This window comes from Zootoca vivipara, chromosome 3 (assembly GCF_965207765.1).
Source record: "Zootoca vivipara chromosome 3, rZooViv2.hap1.1, whole genome shotgun sequence".
NCBI classification, from domain to species: domain Eukaryota; kingdom Metazoa; phylum Chordata; class Lepidosauria; order Squamata; family Lacertidae; genus Zootoca; species Zootoca vivipara.
In genome coordinates, this window is record NC_142586.1 from 106,265,002 (window position 1) to 106,283,571 (window position 18,570).

At 48.8% G+C, this 18,570-nt stretch overlaps 1 protein-coding gene across 31 annotated transcripts in view; it reads right to left on the bottom strand.

Moving 5' to 3' along the window:
• Positions 1-18,570, bottom strand: part of NRXN1 (neurexin 1) — a 961,778-nt gene that overhangs the window by 331,358 nt on the left and 611,850 nt on the right. The window contains exon 1 of one of the 31 annotated variants that reach the window (XM_088666851.1): positions 9,975-10,857. The exons of the other annotated variants lie outside the window; for them this stretch is intronic. Coding sequence (XP_088522977.1) covers positions 9,975-10,206 — 232 coding nt within the window. The 5' untranslated portion in view covers positions 10,207-10,857. Of the gene's footprint in view, positions 1-9,974; positions 10,858-18,570 lie in introns of those variants that run through there. 31 annotated transcript variants of the gene reach the window in all.

Consider the following 18,570-nt stretch of genomic DNA (forward strand, 5'->3'; position numbering starts at 1 on the left):
AAGGTAGAATGAACGATCTGATACTGGCTGGAGTTGATGCTTCAAAAGGAAAAATGCACCCATCAAGCACACCGTAATGATTGTACAACAATTTTGGATAAATCTGGTGGTCCAGTTTGCCAGCACCTAAATTTTCTGGATGTGACAGATAACATGCCCATGCAAAAGGCAAGGTTTGCTAACATGCATAACTATGGTTTGGTTCATACTGCAGCTCCTAGTTGGCTGTGGCAGCAGCTGTTGAAACAGCCAGCTACAGGCACTCGCAAAAAGCTGATCAAACAATTTGGAACAGATTTCCAGGTTTATTTTGAAGCTGTTTTGGGGTCTTCCCTGCTTACTCTGCATTTTTTTCTAGACTCCAAGGAGTGAAGAAGGGGAAGCTGGGGCATTCTTACTGGGTCGCTCGTTGTTTCTGATCTAAACACTAATATGGGTTTGTTCGTGTCTAAAGCCCAAGTCCCTTTCAAATCCAAATCCCATTCATTCTCATATTCTCTCTCTCTCTCTCTCTCTCTCTCTCTCTCTCTCTCTCTCTCTCTCTCTCTGTGTGTGTGTGTGTGTGTGTGTGTGTGAGAGAGAGAGAGAGAGAGAGAGAGAGAGAGAGAGAGAGAGAGAGAGAGAGAGAAAGAACAAAAGAAGGAAAGAAAGGGCGGCTGTTTGACCTGTGCTGATAATGTTGATTTAGTTATACAGTGGTACCTTAGTACTTAAACAACTTGGAACCCAAAAACTGCAAACCCGGAAGTAAGTGTTCCAGTTTGTGGACTTTTTTTGGAAGCCGAAGGTGCTCCGTTTTGAGTATTATGCTTTCGATTTGAGTGCCACACTCCCGTTTTGAGTTTTACGCTGCGGTCTGTCTTTTTTTTTTTTGCTATTTATTTTGCATTGTTGTTTTTGTTTTGATTTTGTGACTGTGTGGATTGATTGATTGATTGATTGATTGATTGTGTGACTGCAGTACATTGTTTATTGCTTTCATTTTATGGATCAATGGTCTCGTTAGGTAGTAAAATTCATGTTAAATTGCTGTTTTAGGGATTGTTTTTAAAAGTCTGGAACGGATTAATGCATTTTGCATTACTTTCTATGGGAAAGCTCGCCTTGTTTTTGGAACGCTTTGGTTTTGGAATAGACTTCCGGAATGGAATAAGTTTGAGAACCAAGGTACCACTGTAAATAAACAAACACAACAAACACTCTTAGAACACACTGGTTGCTTTTTAACAGATTAATACTCAATTTATCCAAGAATGGGTATCTGAACCTTGTTTGCTAGGAATCTTAAATCTCTTTGCCAACCGCCCCCACCCCCGCCCACTCCTCTGAAATACAGTCAAACTTCTTCTTACGTCTGCCTCTGCTTGCGTCCATTTCACCCAGTGTCCATGGCAAACCTGGAAGTAACCAGTGGGTTTGCCATCGTTTGTGCTTGCGCAGGAGCGGCGATCGCCATTCGCATATGCAGAGAAGCGGGCAACTGCCACCCGCGTCTGTGCACAATAGTGCCTCTCCCAGCGACCCATTTCGACTTCCGGGCGGGCCTCCAGAATGGATTGTGGTCATGAGTAGAGGTTCCACTGTACCAAGCCTGGCCTATCAACTGGATGTAGTATTGCCTTTCATTTAGGTTTCCCCTAACGCTTAGCTGAAATCTTCTTTCCTGCCACTTCTACCCATTGATTACAGACCTGTCCACTGGAAGAAGAGAGAAGTCTGCCCCATCTTCTGTTTGAGATGTTTGAATACCACCAAAATGCATCCCCTTAATCTTCTGTTCTCCAGGCTAAACATGCCCAGCTTTTCCAAGCATTCTCACAGGGCTTTGTTTCAAATGAATGGCATATAAAGACTCCCCCAATGCTATGAAAGGGAACTTAGTAGTAGCAGTAGTAGTCATTAATTCATTTCCATCACAGCCTTCCTTACAAAGGAGCCCAGAGCAACAAACATGGAAGTGGTGTTAAAAAATATATGATTAAAATAAAAACATACTTAGCATACCCTCCAACATTTTTCCAATAAAAATAGGGACATTCCATTCCATAATGGTAATTTTACTATTTATACACCACACATCTTACTGGGTTGCTCCAGCCACTCTGGGTGGCTTCCAACGTATATAAAAAGGTAATAAAACATTAAACATTTTGATATAACTTCCCTATACAAGGTTGCCTTCAGACGGCTTGCGGGTCAGATAACTCCATACCTTCCAACATTTCTCCAATGAAAATAGGGATGTCCTAAGGAAAAGTGGGACATTCCGGGATCAAATAATAAACTAGGATGGCTTCTCTAAATCAAGGACGTCCCTGGAAAATAGGGACACTTGGAGGATCTGACTTAAAACATTTAAACAGCTAAAAATGCAGCAATGCCTGTAAAAAACAGTCACACAATAGACTGTCACAGCTAATAATCTCAAGGATGCCAGGAACCTTTCAGCAATCAAATACAGGGGTAAACAGAAAGGTTTTCAAGTTCCTGCTGAAAGACACACACACACATCACCAGGGAGGCAATTCCACAAACAGGGAACCATCACTGGGAAGGCCCTGCCATGGCATGATGGAAACTTGGCAATCTAGGCATGAGGTCTGGGCACTGAGTAATTTCCATGCTCCTTTTGGCAGTGGTGATTTGCAAGATCAGTTGCACCAATGTGGGCTGATGATTCTTCCTTTTTTTTATTGCACCTAGGGTTTATTGAGGTTTCGTGGAGGACGAGAGCCTTCTAAACCTATTCAAGAGTTCAGCCAGCTGATGTCCATTCCCAATTTGCAAGAACAATTCCTGCATGCCATGAGTGAAACTGAAGAAGTGTCCCACCTGCTTGCCGTACCTAGAAGCCTAGCTGTTGTTGGCAACCATCTGTCTTGGGAGACAATGAAGGAATGCACCTCTGTGGGTCAAGCCAAACTATTGGAAGGTTGCAGCACCTGCTGTGACAGGAGATAAATATTTTGTTGCAGCTGGGGCAGATGAAGGCGTCCGGTTATGCTGCTTCAGATGCCCCATGGCATTTCTTCTCTCTCCACTCCTCCCAGGACCACACCTCCTCTGGTCTAACACTAAGTTGCATTTCAAACCTACCCCAGCTGAAAACCAAACTATTTGCTTGGTCACCTGCTGCTACTACTACAGTGCCCAACCTTACAGATCAGAGTTAGATTGTGCTAAGTACCCTAGAGCAGGAGAAGGTAGACCATGGTCTCACAGCTGGGCCCAGACCTTCTGATGGGTAGCTCGGATTCTTGCCAAAAATTCCGCATGGTTATTGGTGCCATCTGGCAAGTTCCTAAACAAGGACCATACCCTCACGATCCCATGAGCATCCTTTTCGCTTTGTAGATTCAACACACATCGGTGAACCACAGGGACTTTACTGGTGGTGGTGGAACAGAGCATGCATTCCTAGGATCCAGACCCTCTGCCCCGTAATTCAGTTGCCCTCCTATGCTGTTAATTCTACAGCAATTCATAAAGCAGATCATTCCCCTATTTGCACAACTCGCCAGAATCTATCCCATCAATGTGTTCATTTGCAAGGCTTTTGTGCAGGATCTACCACATGATCTCCAGTTAAAAAGAAACAACATTCACTTGCCAGCAAGTCCAAATGATTTGCAGGATTTCCTCCTGAATGGGTGGACTTAATAATGCAGATTTGAAGAAATGATGCTTTTGAATTGTGGTGCTGGAGGAGTCCCATGGACTGCAAGAAGATCAAACCTATCCATTCTGAAGGAAATCAGCCCTGAGTGCTCACTGGAAGGACAGATCGTGAAGCTGAGGCTCCAATACTTTGGCCACCTCATGAGAAGAGAAGAATCCTTGGAAAAGACCCTGATGTTGGGAAAGATGGAGGGCACAAGGAGAAGGGGACGACAGAGGACGAGATGGTTGGACAGTGTTCTCAAAGCTACCAACATGAGTTTGACCAAACTGCGGGAGGCAGTGGAAGACAGGAGTGTCTGGCATGCTCTGGTCCATGGGGTCACGAAGAGTCGGACATGACTAAACAACAACAGAGCACGCTTCCACACGTGACATGGGAGGCAAACCCAGGTTCATCACCCGGCATACTATCAGTATACAGTAGTCTCATAGACAATCAGAGCTCCTCAATGAATGAATCTGTATGAGGGGTGGGGAACCCAGGAGCCACTGCCAGGCCAAGCTAAGCCAGATCACCACTCTGTGGCCCTGCTCTGCTTCAAGATGGAGTGTTTTTGCCTGCCTGGAATGTGTCCCTGAACTGTGGCACCACCACCTGCTTATCTGACTGGAGTATGAAGAGACTGGGAATTGGGGTGTGTTCAATATGTGTTCACCTCTGGCAGAGGTGGCTGGAATGCAGCCTACTGCACAAAGGTTGGTTCTGCCTTTGGTATGGCATATGAACCCTGGAAGGTGGACCAACATGGACTGAAAAAGGCACCCTACCTCTGCTATATGATGGGAGAGCTGCTTTAAATATCCCTTGAAGATGCTGTCCCCAATCCTGTGTCTCTGTTTGTAGGGGGGAGGCTAGAATGAGGCAAACTGGTAGGGAGGATGGGCTCCAATGGGTCTGAATGGGAACCCTCAGAGATTCCTTCTGGAAGGGGGGAGTCATCCCTCTCCCTTATCTTCCCCCTTTCTGCAGGGAATTAGGCAGGTTTTAGACTGAGTTCATTCAGGCTGGGACTGGAAGAGACACACATAGAGTTGAGTAGCTATTGCCAAGAATCCTATGGCACTGGTGGGGATTTTCCTCCTAGTTGCAGTGTGTTGAATGCTGTGAATCTCTCTCTATGTTTGTGGAAAAATCATACTGTATGATGAAGCACCATCAAGCCTCCAATAATCTCATTCCAAAGAAGCAAAACCTGACCATGCCTGGAATTCTCGTCACTCATAGAACTGGGTTGCATGTAAGTAAGTAGGTAAGTTGCATGTAAGATGTAACAATGGGCATGTTGGTAAACAAGCGTTTGTTATATTCATGTCCTAACTTCTTATGCAAACACCCAAAGCACCTTTTCTGTAAACAATGTCCGACACTTCATCCCCACCTCTAATACTACTTAGGAGCTTAAAGTGCACAAATGATGGACACCTCCAAATGACCTTTTCATTGTGCATTCACAATGATTTCTTCTCGTGACAATCCCGCTTTTTGAGCATGCAAATGTTTAGGCAAACATACTGCCTTGTGTGCGATCGGTGCACATCCTGCTTGAAGCTCTGTAACATTTATATATATATATATATACCACAAATGTTCCAGTATTTTGGGGCTTGCTTTTGCTGTGCTATAGTGCAAGAATTCGCTGACACTTGGGGAAGCATCACAGAACTAATAAAGCCGAACGATGTGCGGACGGTCCAGTATAAATCCACCATCAATGCACTATTATTGCATCAATGACATGTTGCAAAAATAAATAAATAAATAAATAAATAACACCTGCAAAAGAAATACATGACAGTCTGGAAGGGGCCTGGTAAGAAGTGAATAGCTAATTTTATGAGGTCTTTAGAAAGAGGGTACTGTTTAAATACATCTGTGTTGGCCATAGAACAGAATTCAGATACACTGCTATCTAGAAGCAGTGGAGCACTCAAAGGGGGTGGCGGGGGAGAGTCAACCCCTTTCCTCAAGTGTCTAAGCAGGCAAGAGGCACTGCAGAGGGAAGGAACTGAGCACCTGAGGGAATTAACTGGCTGCCTCTCTCCAGAAACATCCCTCTGGCAGCTGGACTGATGCACTTCATGCGCCCATCATGAGCCAGAAACTGATCTGCTTCAGTGGAGCTTATAAAAAAAAACAGGGAGCCTGCTGCCCACATACAGATATTAACAATGGAGTCAACAAGAAGCTTCCAAAATTCCAGAAAACACAACTCAGGCTTTTGTTGTTGTTGCCAGCAAATGCGTCTCCCCCCGCCCTCACAAGTTTCCCCAGCAGAGAGAGAAAGAGGGTCTGTCTCCAAGACCTCTGCTGAGACAGGGGAAAGAAGCCAATATCCTTGTTCAACACAGCAGATTGAGTTAAGGGACTGGGGAGGGAGGGAAGATTGAGGATGATTACACACAAGCACACGTAACGGTGTGACCATCTCTACCCAATGTGCTTCATCTGCTGAGGGATGACCAAATCCAGCCTCCCGGAATTCAGTCCAGGAAATACCCCTGTTACTGGTGTGCACAAAGGCGTCTGATGCCAGAAAGTCGTGCGGTTTGGCACTGCGCCGGGTATCCAAAAACCCAAAACCTTCTGATTACAGGTGTGTTTGTGCTCTAGGTTGCCAGCCTTGTAAACTAGCTTCTAGGTTTCTCTCCCTTCACCCCACCCCCCAAACAAACATGGAAAAGGGGGGGGAGAGCGGCTGCAGCTGGGTGCTTTTCCCTCATCACCATTCCCTCTTCCTCCTTTCCCATATAGCTTTAATTGAATCCAAGGCAAAGTATGCAAACGGTTTTTTAAACGCTGCCTGAAACACAACTGTGCTCCGCAGGCTTCCCGGGCCGTTTCCCTCCCATTCCCTTCAATCTGCCCCTTTGGATTTTATTCCAGGAAGCTCTTAATGATCTCTCTCCTTTTTTTTTTTCTTCTTTCAACCAAATGTGCAATAACTGAAGCTGCACAAGGCTGTTAGCCCTTAATTTCCCCTATGTAGGCATATGTGATAAAGAACAAGCGGACTTCTGAAAGAGTCAAGTGGGAGAGGAACAGAATGCTAGGGTGGGGTTGGGTGTGCTTTTTTTCCATCGGACCCCCCCCCCCTTCTACTTTGGGCTCAGTCCAAGCATTCCCCACCCCCCCTTTTCCCTGCATTTACAAAATTAATGCAAGCAATGTGGCTGATTGTTATACCCTCTCTGGCCAGTTAACATTTAGCACACCACACAAGGGCAATTTTCCTTTCCTTTCTTTTCTTTTTGTAAATGCAAACACCCCACGCCAACGTTCTTCAGCGTGTCTTGCAGTCTGATCCTACCTATGTTTACTTGAAAGAAAACATCACTGAGATCCATGGCACTCACTTCCATGTTAAAGCTTCAAAAAAAAACGAAAAACGGAACAACAGACATCAAAAGCCAGCCAGGGCTGTCACTCAACCCCAACTGGGTCACTTTTACACAAAGACGCAATGGCTCGCCACCGGAAGATCGCTCTACTACCTTGCGAAGCTTGTGAATGACAAGCCACATGATAGTGGAAATGAAGCATGGCAAAGATATGAAGATGAAGAGCGACGAAGCTGCACGACCCAACCGAAAGCTTGAGAAAGCTTGAGAAAAAGGGAGAGTGTGCTTAAAATCCTAAAAGCAGAGGGGCACTGGCACATTCCGTGGAATTTCCACTCTGCCAGCTGCTTCTATTAGTACCACATCAGCAAATCAGTACACAAGCAGGCGTGGGAATGTAGATCTAGAGACAGAGATGCTAGCAAAGAAAAGGTTAATGTGTGCGTGTGTGTCTCTCGGAATTCAAAGGCTCAGCTAAAACCACAGCTGTAGCAGCAGAGTCCCTCTGCCCATCATCAGGACCCGAACCCCGCCTGCCACAAACACACATTGAGTCCATTACAGTTGCCTTTCCACAATTAGGGGGCTTGCTTCCCAGCCGGGGCCCTTTATCTAATTAGACAACCTGAGTTTTAGTCCATCGATTTTAGCCCGAGATAATTGGAAGGAGTGTAATTATCAGAAGACTTCTCCACAGCAGAGGGGCTTGGCTACAAGCGCCAGCAGACCCACAGACTCACCGCACCCCTCCCCTCCTCCTCCCCAGCGTGTTTTGAACTTGGGCGGGGTGCGGGGAGCCAGATCCACGGGGGCTGGTTGGGGAGAGATAAAAATAAGCGCATCTCGACGGTGTTTAAAGGAAAAGCATGCCAGCAAATTTATTCGTAGTCTGCCTTCACGCGCAGAGAAAGATGCACAAGCATATGTGTGGGGTGAGTGGAGTGGGGGGGGGGGCACGGGACCTCTTCCTCTCTGCCTCGCCCTCTCCAGGGCGCGCCAAATGTATAGAAAGCAACAGTGAAGAGGCTGGGCTCTAGTTGACCACTCCGTGGGCAAATGAAGTTTCCATTGTGGCCAAATGGTCCCTGCTGTCCTGTAATCTCACCCCACCATGCAAAAGGAGCTGCTGATCAGCTTCCACAAAGCAGGCAGCGGCAGCGGCAGCGGCAGCTCAACTCCTGCTTCTCTCTCTCTCACACACACACACACAGATGTGCCAAGCCAAGCCAGGTGGGCACCTTGCAACTACAGATGCCATACATAAGCCTCACCTACTTTTTTTTAAAGCACTGCAGGAAAGGTGGGTTAATAATGCAAGCCCCTGGAACGCCACAAATCCTGGCCCCTTCTCCCAACGCTCTTTGTTTTCACCAACACCAGAATCCACTGTCCTTTTACATAAACCTTTCTGAAGAAGACTCCTGAGAGATGGAGATCTGGAGGAAGGGCCCACAAAGGGAAGGCATGCGGGAATGAGGTAGAGTGGAATGCTCCCCACCCCACCCCCACCCACTGGCAGAGAGGGTGATCTCCCAACATAAGGAGAACAGGGACTCACACTTGCCCCAATGTACCCTTGTGTGACCAAAGTGCTACTCCTCCTGGGAACAGGAAAATGAGGGGATGAGGGGGGGGGACAGGGAGCCTCCCCCTGCCTTCATCCCTCTTTGCTAGGAAGAAGGAAGGGAATTTGCTTCTCTTGTTTGACAACGCTGCTGGTCAGTACAGCAGGCACGGACACGGAGCGAGCAGGCAAGGGCCGTTTCAGGGCTCGCGGAGCCTCTCCAAGAAGCAAGATGGTTCTCTTGGGCGGTCAAGGGGGTGCATCTCACGACAGCGACACAGAGGCCACCACAGCCCCCAACGCGCTCCCAAGCCTGGACCCAAGCAAGTTATCCGCAACAGACGCCTGCTGCACACACCCTCCCTCTCCCGCTGGCGGGTACCTTTCCCCTCCTCCCAGGAGGACTAAACTGTACAGACCGTCAGGCAGAGGAGCTTTGTCCCCCAAACAAGGAGGAGGAGCCTTCTTTCCCCACCTGCCCCTCCCAATATGGACCCATCCAGAGGGTTGGAGAAACCAGGCTGGCATTGGGGAGCCTCAGAAAAAGAGCGAAGGCTGCTCCCCCCCCCCAAAGCTTCATCTTCTATCTCTGGCCACCTTTGCAAGCAAGCTGAAGGGACATAGCGAGCAGTGCTACTACCACCGCTTTCAGCAGAGACTTGGGGGAGGAGGAAAGGAACTGGGTTAAAGCCACCCTCTCCCCGCGTGAAAGTGGCTGCAGCTCCCTCATCTTCCCTTTCTCCGCCTCTGCCGAGGGGGTGTGTCTTCCCCTTCCCCTCAGGTGCATTGATGGGTTCCTACACCAACAGTCCTAGCGATCGCCCAGAGCCGGTCTCCTCTCCCTCCGGGCATCGAGGGCGGCTGGCTCCCTCCTCCTTCATGCCCACCTCGGTCCCCTTGCGCGTTTCTCTCTCTGCCCTATGATTCTCCCAACCATCAGCGAGAGAGCAGACGCACAAAACCTCCGAAAGATCCCCCGGTGCTCAACGCCAACAAAACCACTACATCGCAACCCTCCGCCACACCACAAATGCCAACAAGGATTACTGCGCCTTTCTTGCTAAGCAGGCGCCTGTACATAGGCTCTGGTTTAGCCAAGGCAGGTGATCGCTGGCTTCCCCAAATCTCCGTGCAGGCAGGGGAATTCATCCCTCTCCTCCGCCCTTTCCTAACCCATCGATTCTACATGGGGAGGGGAGGGGGGCACAGAGAAGCCCCAGCAACTAAGCTCCGCTCCATGGGTGCTTCTTATCCAGAGTCCACTCGCACCCCGCCGCCACGTGCGCGCGCCACCCTCTTTCCAGGTGGCCACAGCCGAAGTGCTCCCCGTCGAGGCTCTCAACCCCTTCGTCTCAACCTCCCTCCGCCGCCCAGCCACCCGGGAACCCACCGTGTCCGCCTCGTAAGGAAGCCGGGGACCTGTAGATCGCGATAGGCACGGACGGGTGCTTGCTGCTGCTGCCATGGAAATGGTGGATGTGCGGCGCCCCTAAACTGGAGGCGCCCCACGCCACCCCGAGGAGGCCGCTGAGAGTCAACGGGAGTATCCAGAGCAGGGCCAGACGGCCTCTCGACGACGGCGCGGGTTCGGAGAGGGCCAGCTCCCCCATCCGTGGGGGCATAGCGGGGCGGGGGTGTCCCCCCACCCCAGCGCGGCGGCAGCAGCTAGGCAAACTTTGGGCGAGGGAGCCGCGCGCGGGCGTTTCACCGCACCAAGCGGCGCGTCGTCGGAGCGGGCGCTTCTGCCGGGCGCCGATCCCTCGCCCGGAGTCCCGTCTTGCCCCGGAGAGGCCCCACCATCCTTCAGAGGCGGCCGAGGAGCGCCGCCGGGTCCCCCAGGCAAAGGAATCGCGGCGGGAACGGCCCCGAGGAGCCTCCAGCGCTCATTCACGCGGTAGCTCCACTAGCAAGCGACGCTCCGGAGGGTCTCTTCCATAATCCACAAGGCGGGCGTCGGTTGACGGGGCGGGGGGCCGACGGGGCGCGCACGGGGCGCCGGATCCCCGACGAAGAGCGGCGGCGGCGGCCGCGGGGGGCAATCCATTCAGCGGAGCGAGCCACGAGCGCTTCCCTTGCCAAAGGCGCGCCAAGAACGCACGAGGCGGCGGCAGCGGCAGCAGCTCCCCCGGCGAGCTTCCTCTCGCTCCCCGCTCTCTGCCTATTGCCAGCGAGACGGCGACGAAGCAGGGGGACGCGGCGAGGCGGAGGAGGAGGAGGGCGGCAGCGGGCAGGAGGCGGCTTTGCAGCGAGCATCCATTGCCCGCGTCTGCACTGAGCCAGCGCGGCGAGGGGGGCGGGCGAGAGCGAGCGCGGAGCGAGCCACGCGGGCTGGCGGCGGAGTAGGCGAGGCGAGCGAGCGCTATGCAAATCTGCAGTCTCCCCACAGCAAATCACCGGCGCCGGCATGCAATGCAGAGGACCGGCCGAGGGGGGAGCAAGGAAGCGGCGCCGGCGGCACCTGATGCCCCTGCGCTCGGGAGGGCTCCGCCACAGAAGCAGCAGCGGGCCATGTGGCAGCCGGGCGCTGCGGCGCGCACACGGGCTGAGGGGCGCCGTAGTCAGCTGGGCATTATTATTTGGGGGGAGGGGGGAGAACGAGACAGAGAGTCCGATTTCCGGGGGAAAGGAGGCGGTGGGGGATCTGTGGAGGCCGCAAAGCTCCAGATATTTGGGGTTGGAAAAATGCCGACCCTGTGTTCAAGGGGTGTCCCGTTAAGCTAGTGCATCGAGGAGAGTTTAGCCAGAGTGGGGAGGCCAGTGGCCACCGGCGCTCAGAGATCAAGGCGCCTTTTAAGGAGCAAAGGCGATCCGGTGAAGATACGGAAAACTATCTGTTCTGCTAGGATGATGATGATGGTGATTGGCTATAATTATCTCTACAATCCTTATTTATTTATATGGTGTCATAAGTGTGCAGAAGTCTGCTCCCTGCCCCAAGAAGGAGGGTGAAATGTACAGTAGTTGTTTTGTTACACCTGTTTAGGCTTCATTACATGGCTCAGGACTGTCTACACCAGGGTTCCCCAAACTTATGCATTCAGCTGTTTTTGGACTACAATTCCCATCATCCCTAGCTGGCAGCACTAGTGGTCAGGGAAGATGGGAACGGTAGTCCTAAAACCAGCTACCCACAGAGGTTCTCCAAGATTTCCGACTTGGCTTTCTCTGGGGTCTCCTTGGATGCACTGAGCTAAGCATGTGCTCTGCCACTGACTTAAGGACCTTCCCCAAACGACCCCCTCCATCGCCTGAATATGGGAATGTTGCCCCATCACTTAAAGTATTATTCACACATGCATTGTCCTCTCTCGGTGACTTCCAGATCCACAAGCAAAGTCTTGCATGTAGAATGGGCCACGGCAGTGACAGCATGACTGCAAAAACTTGGTTTGTACCATCCCCAAATGAAATGCTTCACGATAGAGCCACTTTGCGCACTCGCCTGCCAACTGCCAAAATAAAGTGAGGTATAAAAGGTAAAGGGACCCCTGACCATTAGGTCCAGTCGTGACCGACTCTGGGGTTGCGCGCTCATCTCGCATTATTGGCCAAGGGAGCCGGCGTATAGCTTCCAGGTCATGTGGCCAGCATGACAAAGCCGCTTCTGGCAAACCAGAGCAGCACATGGAAATGCTGTTTACCTTCCCACTGTAGTGGTACCTATTTATCTACTTGCACTTTGATGTGTTTTCGAACTGCTAGGTTGGCAGGAGCTGGGACCAAGCAACGGGAGTTCACCCCGTCACAGGGATTCGAACCGCCGACCTTCTGATCAGCAAGCCCTAGGCTCAGTGGTTTAACCACAGCGCCACCTGGGTCCCTAAAGCGAGTATATGCACATGTAAACCAGCCTTAATGCTGCACACAGGAATGAAGAGGTTCCAAACCCACATCTCATGATCTCAACTATCAACACATTTCCTAACGGTAAATTTTAAGGAATGGGTTTGCAGCACTGAAACCCTGCGGAAGTTTTTCCTCTTCGTTTTAGCAAGGCTACAACACTGCTAAAACAAAGGGAGGTGGGGTGTTTACCTTAGCAGTGGTTTTAATGCAAACCTCCTGAGGAAGAAACCTTCATTTTTAGCAGCACCAGGATGCCTGAGTGGTACCCAATTTCAGGTCTTTAAAGCACCAAATTGACTGGCATCATTGTGACATACACCTGTCAAATTTGGCCCTTGCTGAACCTCAAAAGGATATGACCTGTGGAGTCCAAAAGGTCCCTAACCCCTGCTATGAACCATAAACAAATGTTAAAAGATCTACGAAGGTGAATGAGTGATGTCACTTTTGGCAGTGTCTTCCTGAAACTTATTTTCAAATTCCTGCTTCATCATGAAACTCTCCAGTGACTATCGCATAAGAGCCTGGCAGGATTGTTGGTTAGGAGAAAATAGGGTAATGCTTTTGAACACTTTAGAGTGTGTGGAACATTTTGCCTTCATAATTTCAGTCATTCCTACAACAGTCTTGTAGGGCAGGTCATTCTTTGTGCCCCATTTTGGGGGGTGGGAGTAGTTGAGGAAGCGTCATGATTTGAATTTGCAACCTTGGGATTGTTGTTGTTGTTGCTTTAATGGTTATTATGGGTCCTTAAAGTAAGAGCAAGGTTTTTTTCAAAAACTAAAAATCATTCTGGAAAGCTTTGCAGAAATAATAACTCAAACAAACATAAATCCCAAGAGCAACACACCAAGACACCCTTAAAGGGGGGAGGGAAATGCTAGAGTTCTATTCAAAGAACTGTCAGAGACCAACAAAGGATATCCCTGCTTGTAATTGAATGCCATATACTTCAAAAGCAGCTACCTGTTACAGACACAAAGCCCTGGCATTTCCCACACCTGGGCACAACAAAGTGTGCTAAACACTAACGTTCAGTTTTCTTTGTTCCAGTATTTCCAGATCAAACAACATTTTCTGCCATTGTATGGTTTTTTTTTGGGGGGGGGCAAAATTTAGTAATTCAGTCTCAAGCCAGTGCGCTTTCGTCGACAAGAAAATTGACAAGTAATGCGTACACTTCTGGCCCTGTGTTTTATAGAAGCAGATTATTTAAAGCTACCCACATCTAAACTTGACAGTTTGCTTATGCTAAAAAGCTGCTCTTAATTACACACAGGGCAAAAGTAACCACAGCGGGCCAACTGGAAAAAGTTTAAGAGAGAAGCAAAAAAAAAATGTCTCTCTCAGCCTGCCACTCATACACATTTGACAGGGGTGCAGGCTCCCTTGGGAAGCAGTGAACTTTCATTCCTTAGAGGTTTTTATGCAGACATTGGTTGGCCACCTGTTATGGATGCCTTAGTTGAGATTCCTGCATTGCAGGGGGTTGGACTAGATAACCCTCAAGGTCCCTTCCAATGCGGCAATTCTACTACAGTATTCTATATTCTGAATCAAGTCTATATAGCAGAGAGGGCAGCATAGGACACACCCAAGGGCTTTTGTGTAGATGTTAAACAGCAGGATTAGTACAAAATCTGCATGAAGATCGAAGGCACAATTCATATATACAAGCAGCGACAATTTTAGGTGCGTCCAACTGACACACAATCACTTGGGTCCTTGGGGACACGGAAAAAGGCAGAATGGGTGTGGGGTGGAACAGGGGTAGGGCATAACTGGGCAGGGCCTGCACACAGGAACCAGGAACAGAACCCCCATGCAAAATTGACCCTGCATGTAGTTCAATATTGACATCCATCCCCCCTCCACCGCCGCCTCTGATTTGCTTAAAGTTTAACTGGTTGAATAATAAGCTACCCAGTGTATTGAAAGAGGCTTAAGAACTTGGGGGGGGGGTCTCAAGCAACTTTTCATCCTAGCAGGGATACTATTCTGGGATGGTAGTAGGGCAATCCCTGCCCCACCTCCACCACACATGGATGTTTCGGACCCCCCAACAGGAGCTAACCCACATAAGGACACAAGAAAAGCCTGCTGGACCAGGCCAATGACCCACCTATCCTGATTTCGCCATCCTGATTTCACAGTGGCTAACCAGATGCATGTTGGAAACATGCAAGCAGGACCTGAGCACAAAATCCCTCTCCCCTCCTGTGGTTTCTGCTGAGAGTCAGCATCCCTCTGAAGACCAAGTGTCAGAGGAGATGCAGTAGAAGGTTGCTGCCTTGATGCCCTGTGTGGGCATTTTGCAGTGTCACAACAGATGGGCTACTCTGAAGCAGGATGCTGAATTAGATGAACTGTTGGTCTGATCCAGGAGTCTTGGAAGCCAATGTTTTGTTTCAGTTGCTGGACAGCTCCCCAGAGAGCAGGCTGGCTTTCAAGGGTTGCTGCATCCCTTGACATACACTGTTGTTTTTTGAAACTGCTTTCCAGTATCTCTTCTCCCTGACTCTTAGGATTAGTTTACAGTACAACTTACTTTTTTTTTTGTTCACGAGATGACAGAACCACAGGTGAAACTGGGTTGACTTATATTCCATCAGATTCCCATGTGTATATATAGACATCATTCTTTTCTGGACTTGGAGGTGTTAAACATGATTTACCCCATGATTTCCCCCCTTCACAGTCCCTAAGTATACAACATGCCTGTGAGGCAAGACACCAATCTTTCTATTTTACAGAACTGTTATGGTTTGCATCATTTAGATTCCCTATCCAGCCCTTCACTGTGAAGTCCCAGGGCAGGTTACAACAATGTAAAAACACAAGGTCAGTGGCCACACCCAGGGAACGGTTTTGGATGGCCAGCTAAACCAGGGGAGGGTAGCCAATGGGTTTTAAACCATTGGTGAGTTAGGGATTTCCTCTGCATGCAAGGCAGGTTCTGGCAGATTGAGCGGACAAGACAAATAGTGGGTTCAACAGTCAAGAAGGTGATTTCTGCACATGCTGTAGAGAGATGTGAGGGGGAGGTGGGGCTCATCAACCTGGGAAGGTAGCCCATCTAGGAGAAGGAAAACTCTGATTCTAAACCTCCTCAGACTTCTTCAGGAGAAGAAAAGGCTAAGGAGTAAACCCTACATACATCTGGAGTGGAGTCCCTAAGATAGTTGGATGGTGCTCCTTCCAGCAACTCCTGCAGCCATGCTGGTTGGTGCTAAGCATATTGCTCTGCTTTCCTTTGGACCACACAAGCATGGCCAAGAGGGGGGTATTGTCATTATGGGCAGCCCAGGACCTCCATACACACTGCCCAGGCTTGCATCCCAGCGAGGTCACCTCTGTGCTGCTAATGCAGCAGTTTGACTTCACCCCTAGAAGTGCACTTCGTTGCTTATTGAGACAAATTAAAGCCAACAACAAATAGATAGATACATACATAGACAGGGACCAGAAGAGGTGTTTCTTTAGCATATGACAAAGGCTGTGTATCACAGATGCCAGACACACCCAGGGGGGGGGGGAGAGATTCCACAGAACAGGTTCTGCCAAAGAGAAAGAAACTGAAAGAAACTGACCTCGACCCAGGCTACACAATCAATCCAGAGTGGCTTACAATCAAGGTTCCCCGAAATAAAAATCTAGGCTCCTGGAACATGGGAAGCTGCCTTATATTGAGTCAGACCTTTAGTCCATCTTGCTCAATATTGTCTACACTGACTGGCAGAGGCTCTCCCAGGTTTTTCAGGCAGGGGTCTCTCCCAACCCTACCTGGAGATTCCACTGAGGATTGAACCAGGGACCTTCCGCTTGCTTGCAATGATACCCCTGCTTTATTTATTATCTGCATAGTAAAAGTGTTGTTCACCAGAATTGCTGACACAGTTGAAATCCAGTTATGAGCTTCTCATGCATCAGCTTTGGTGCATGGACCCCAGGCTGTACTCTTGCAATGAAATTAATTTGTGGGGTTCCTTATTTTTACTGGACTTCTGTGCATCCTGGCAACAGAGCAGTGGAATCAAGCCTCTCAAAACCTCTAAAGCTGTCGAGTTTCACAACAAAAGCCTTCAGATTTGGTGAGCCTGGATGAAATAAGGTGAACTGCACAAAAAGGGGAACCCCAGCACAAACAAATAAAGGTATAGCAAGGAGGAAAGTGCAATGCTGGACCATGGAAATGCAGGCTGAAATTCCTGATTGGCTGTGAAGAACACACTCCTTTTTTTGGGGGGGGGGAGGGAGTGTTTCCTAGGGAAACCACCACTTTCCAGAGTTGTGGTGAGGGTTAAAATTGACCTTGCTCTCAATTGCCTGCTCTGAGGTCCTTAGACAGAGGGCAGAAAGAGCGGCAAGAGGGCAGAAACAGCAGAGAAAGCTGCAGTAATTTAAAAGAGTTTAAGAGATTATAGCATAAAGCAAAAAGGTCAGGTGAAAAACACACCCCTTTCCTTATGAGAAAACTGAGCAACCAGTTCTTTCCAATTTCAAGGAAATTGTGGCTGTCAGACATGCTCATCCCTTTCATGTTTTATTGAAAAAGCTTAATGAGGACTTCTTCGTTCTTGGAGTTAAGCTCCTAAATGAAAGGTAAAAGTTTAAAGCCTCTGTAGGTAAATATTATTAAAATATATGGTAAGCACCATGTCTTATTTAAAATTGGTGGAATTGCAGCATCTTTTTCTCTCTCTTTCTTTTTAGCCACCTGCTGTCATCAGGGTGGAATGTGACTGTTTTAGCCAATGTAGTGTGTATTGGGGAAGGGCTCATTTTAATCAGTACCCACCTGGGAGGAAGAGCTTTTGCTAAAACTCTGCCCACCAAGGAAAAAAGAACAAAAAAAGGTTGGCTGCCAAAATGAGATGTCACTCACGGAAGACTGTGTAGATGTTGAAATTATGATCACATACTTGCCTAGGTGCAATGGACTCTTTGAACTTAGCATGTCTTAATTTCACTCCTGCCTTTTCCTGGATTCTCCCCAAAGGGCATTCTCATATGGGGACAGGTGGAATTATAGTTGTTTCTTTTCTGAAAACACTTGGCTGATATTGCATCAATAGTGTACCTGTAGCCCCTTCATTTAACAAACAAACAAACAGCACTCATCAAACACATAATGTAAAAATGAGTTGAAGGCAGCAATTCTATTCACATTTACCCCAGAGAAAGCCCCACTCAATACAGTAAGAACACATAGAATTGGGGCCTGCATGGTTGCAATCCCATGTACATTTACTTGGGAGCAATCCCCACCAAACTCGGCAGGACATGCACAGATGGGAAGAAACCATAAATACTTCTGTTTTATTTTTAGCTGCTGCAATTGGAAGGTGATCTTGAGATATGGGCACTCATGTATTTGTGGATGTGGACAGAATTCAAGCAGCTTGCAGATGGCCAGGTTTACATGGGGAAGGGAGAAGGAAGGAGAATGAGTGTTGCTGCAGGGGCCAAAAGGAATCCAATAGGGCAGAACTGTTTCCATTCCCTGACCAAGCCTCCAAAGGCATATCTTTCCCACAAAAGGTTAAGCAAAATACTCGGACTCAGGCATGTGCAAATGAGCTGAAATCCGAATGTTTTGGTTAACTGAGCTTTGGATGTGACTGTAATTCAACTTCAGTGCCCATAGCCCATCTCAACTAACTTAGGGACTTAGCTCTCTCAGCTAAGTCTGCAACTAAGCCAAAGTACTTGCTACTGAAACAAACACATATCACTTCCCTGCCTAACACTTTAGCCTTCACTCCCCACAGCCCACATAGTTCCCCTTGTATGGAATTGTAGATTGTAAGCTCCCCAGGGCAGGGACCTGCACTCTCACACTACATAAGACACTCTGCCTTCTGGTGGCACTGTGTAAACTATGATAAACACCAGCAACTCCCTGGAGATTGCTGCCCAATGTACAGGACCAGAGTGGGCTGGTGAACAATGCTAGTTCAACAATCTGCTCACCCTGGTTGTGGATCTGTGCATCTGGGTTCAAAGTCTGTACTCATTCTGTACAGTGGTACCTTTGTTCTCGAACTTAATCCGTTCCGGGAGTCCGTTCGACTCCCGAAACCGTTCAAAAACTAAGGTGCGGCTTCTGATTGGCTGCAGGAACTTCCTGCACTCAAGCA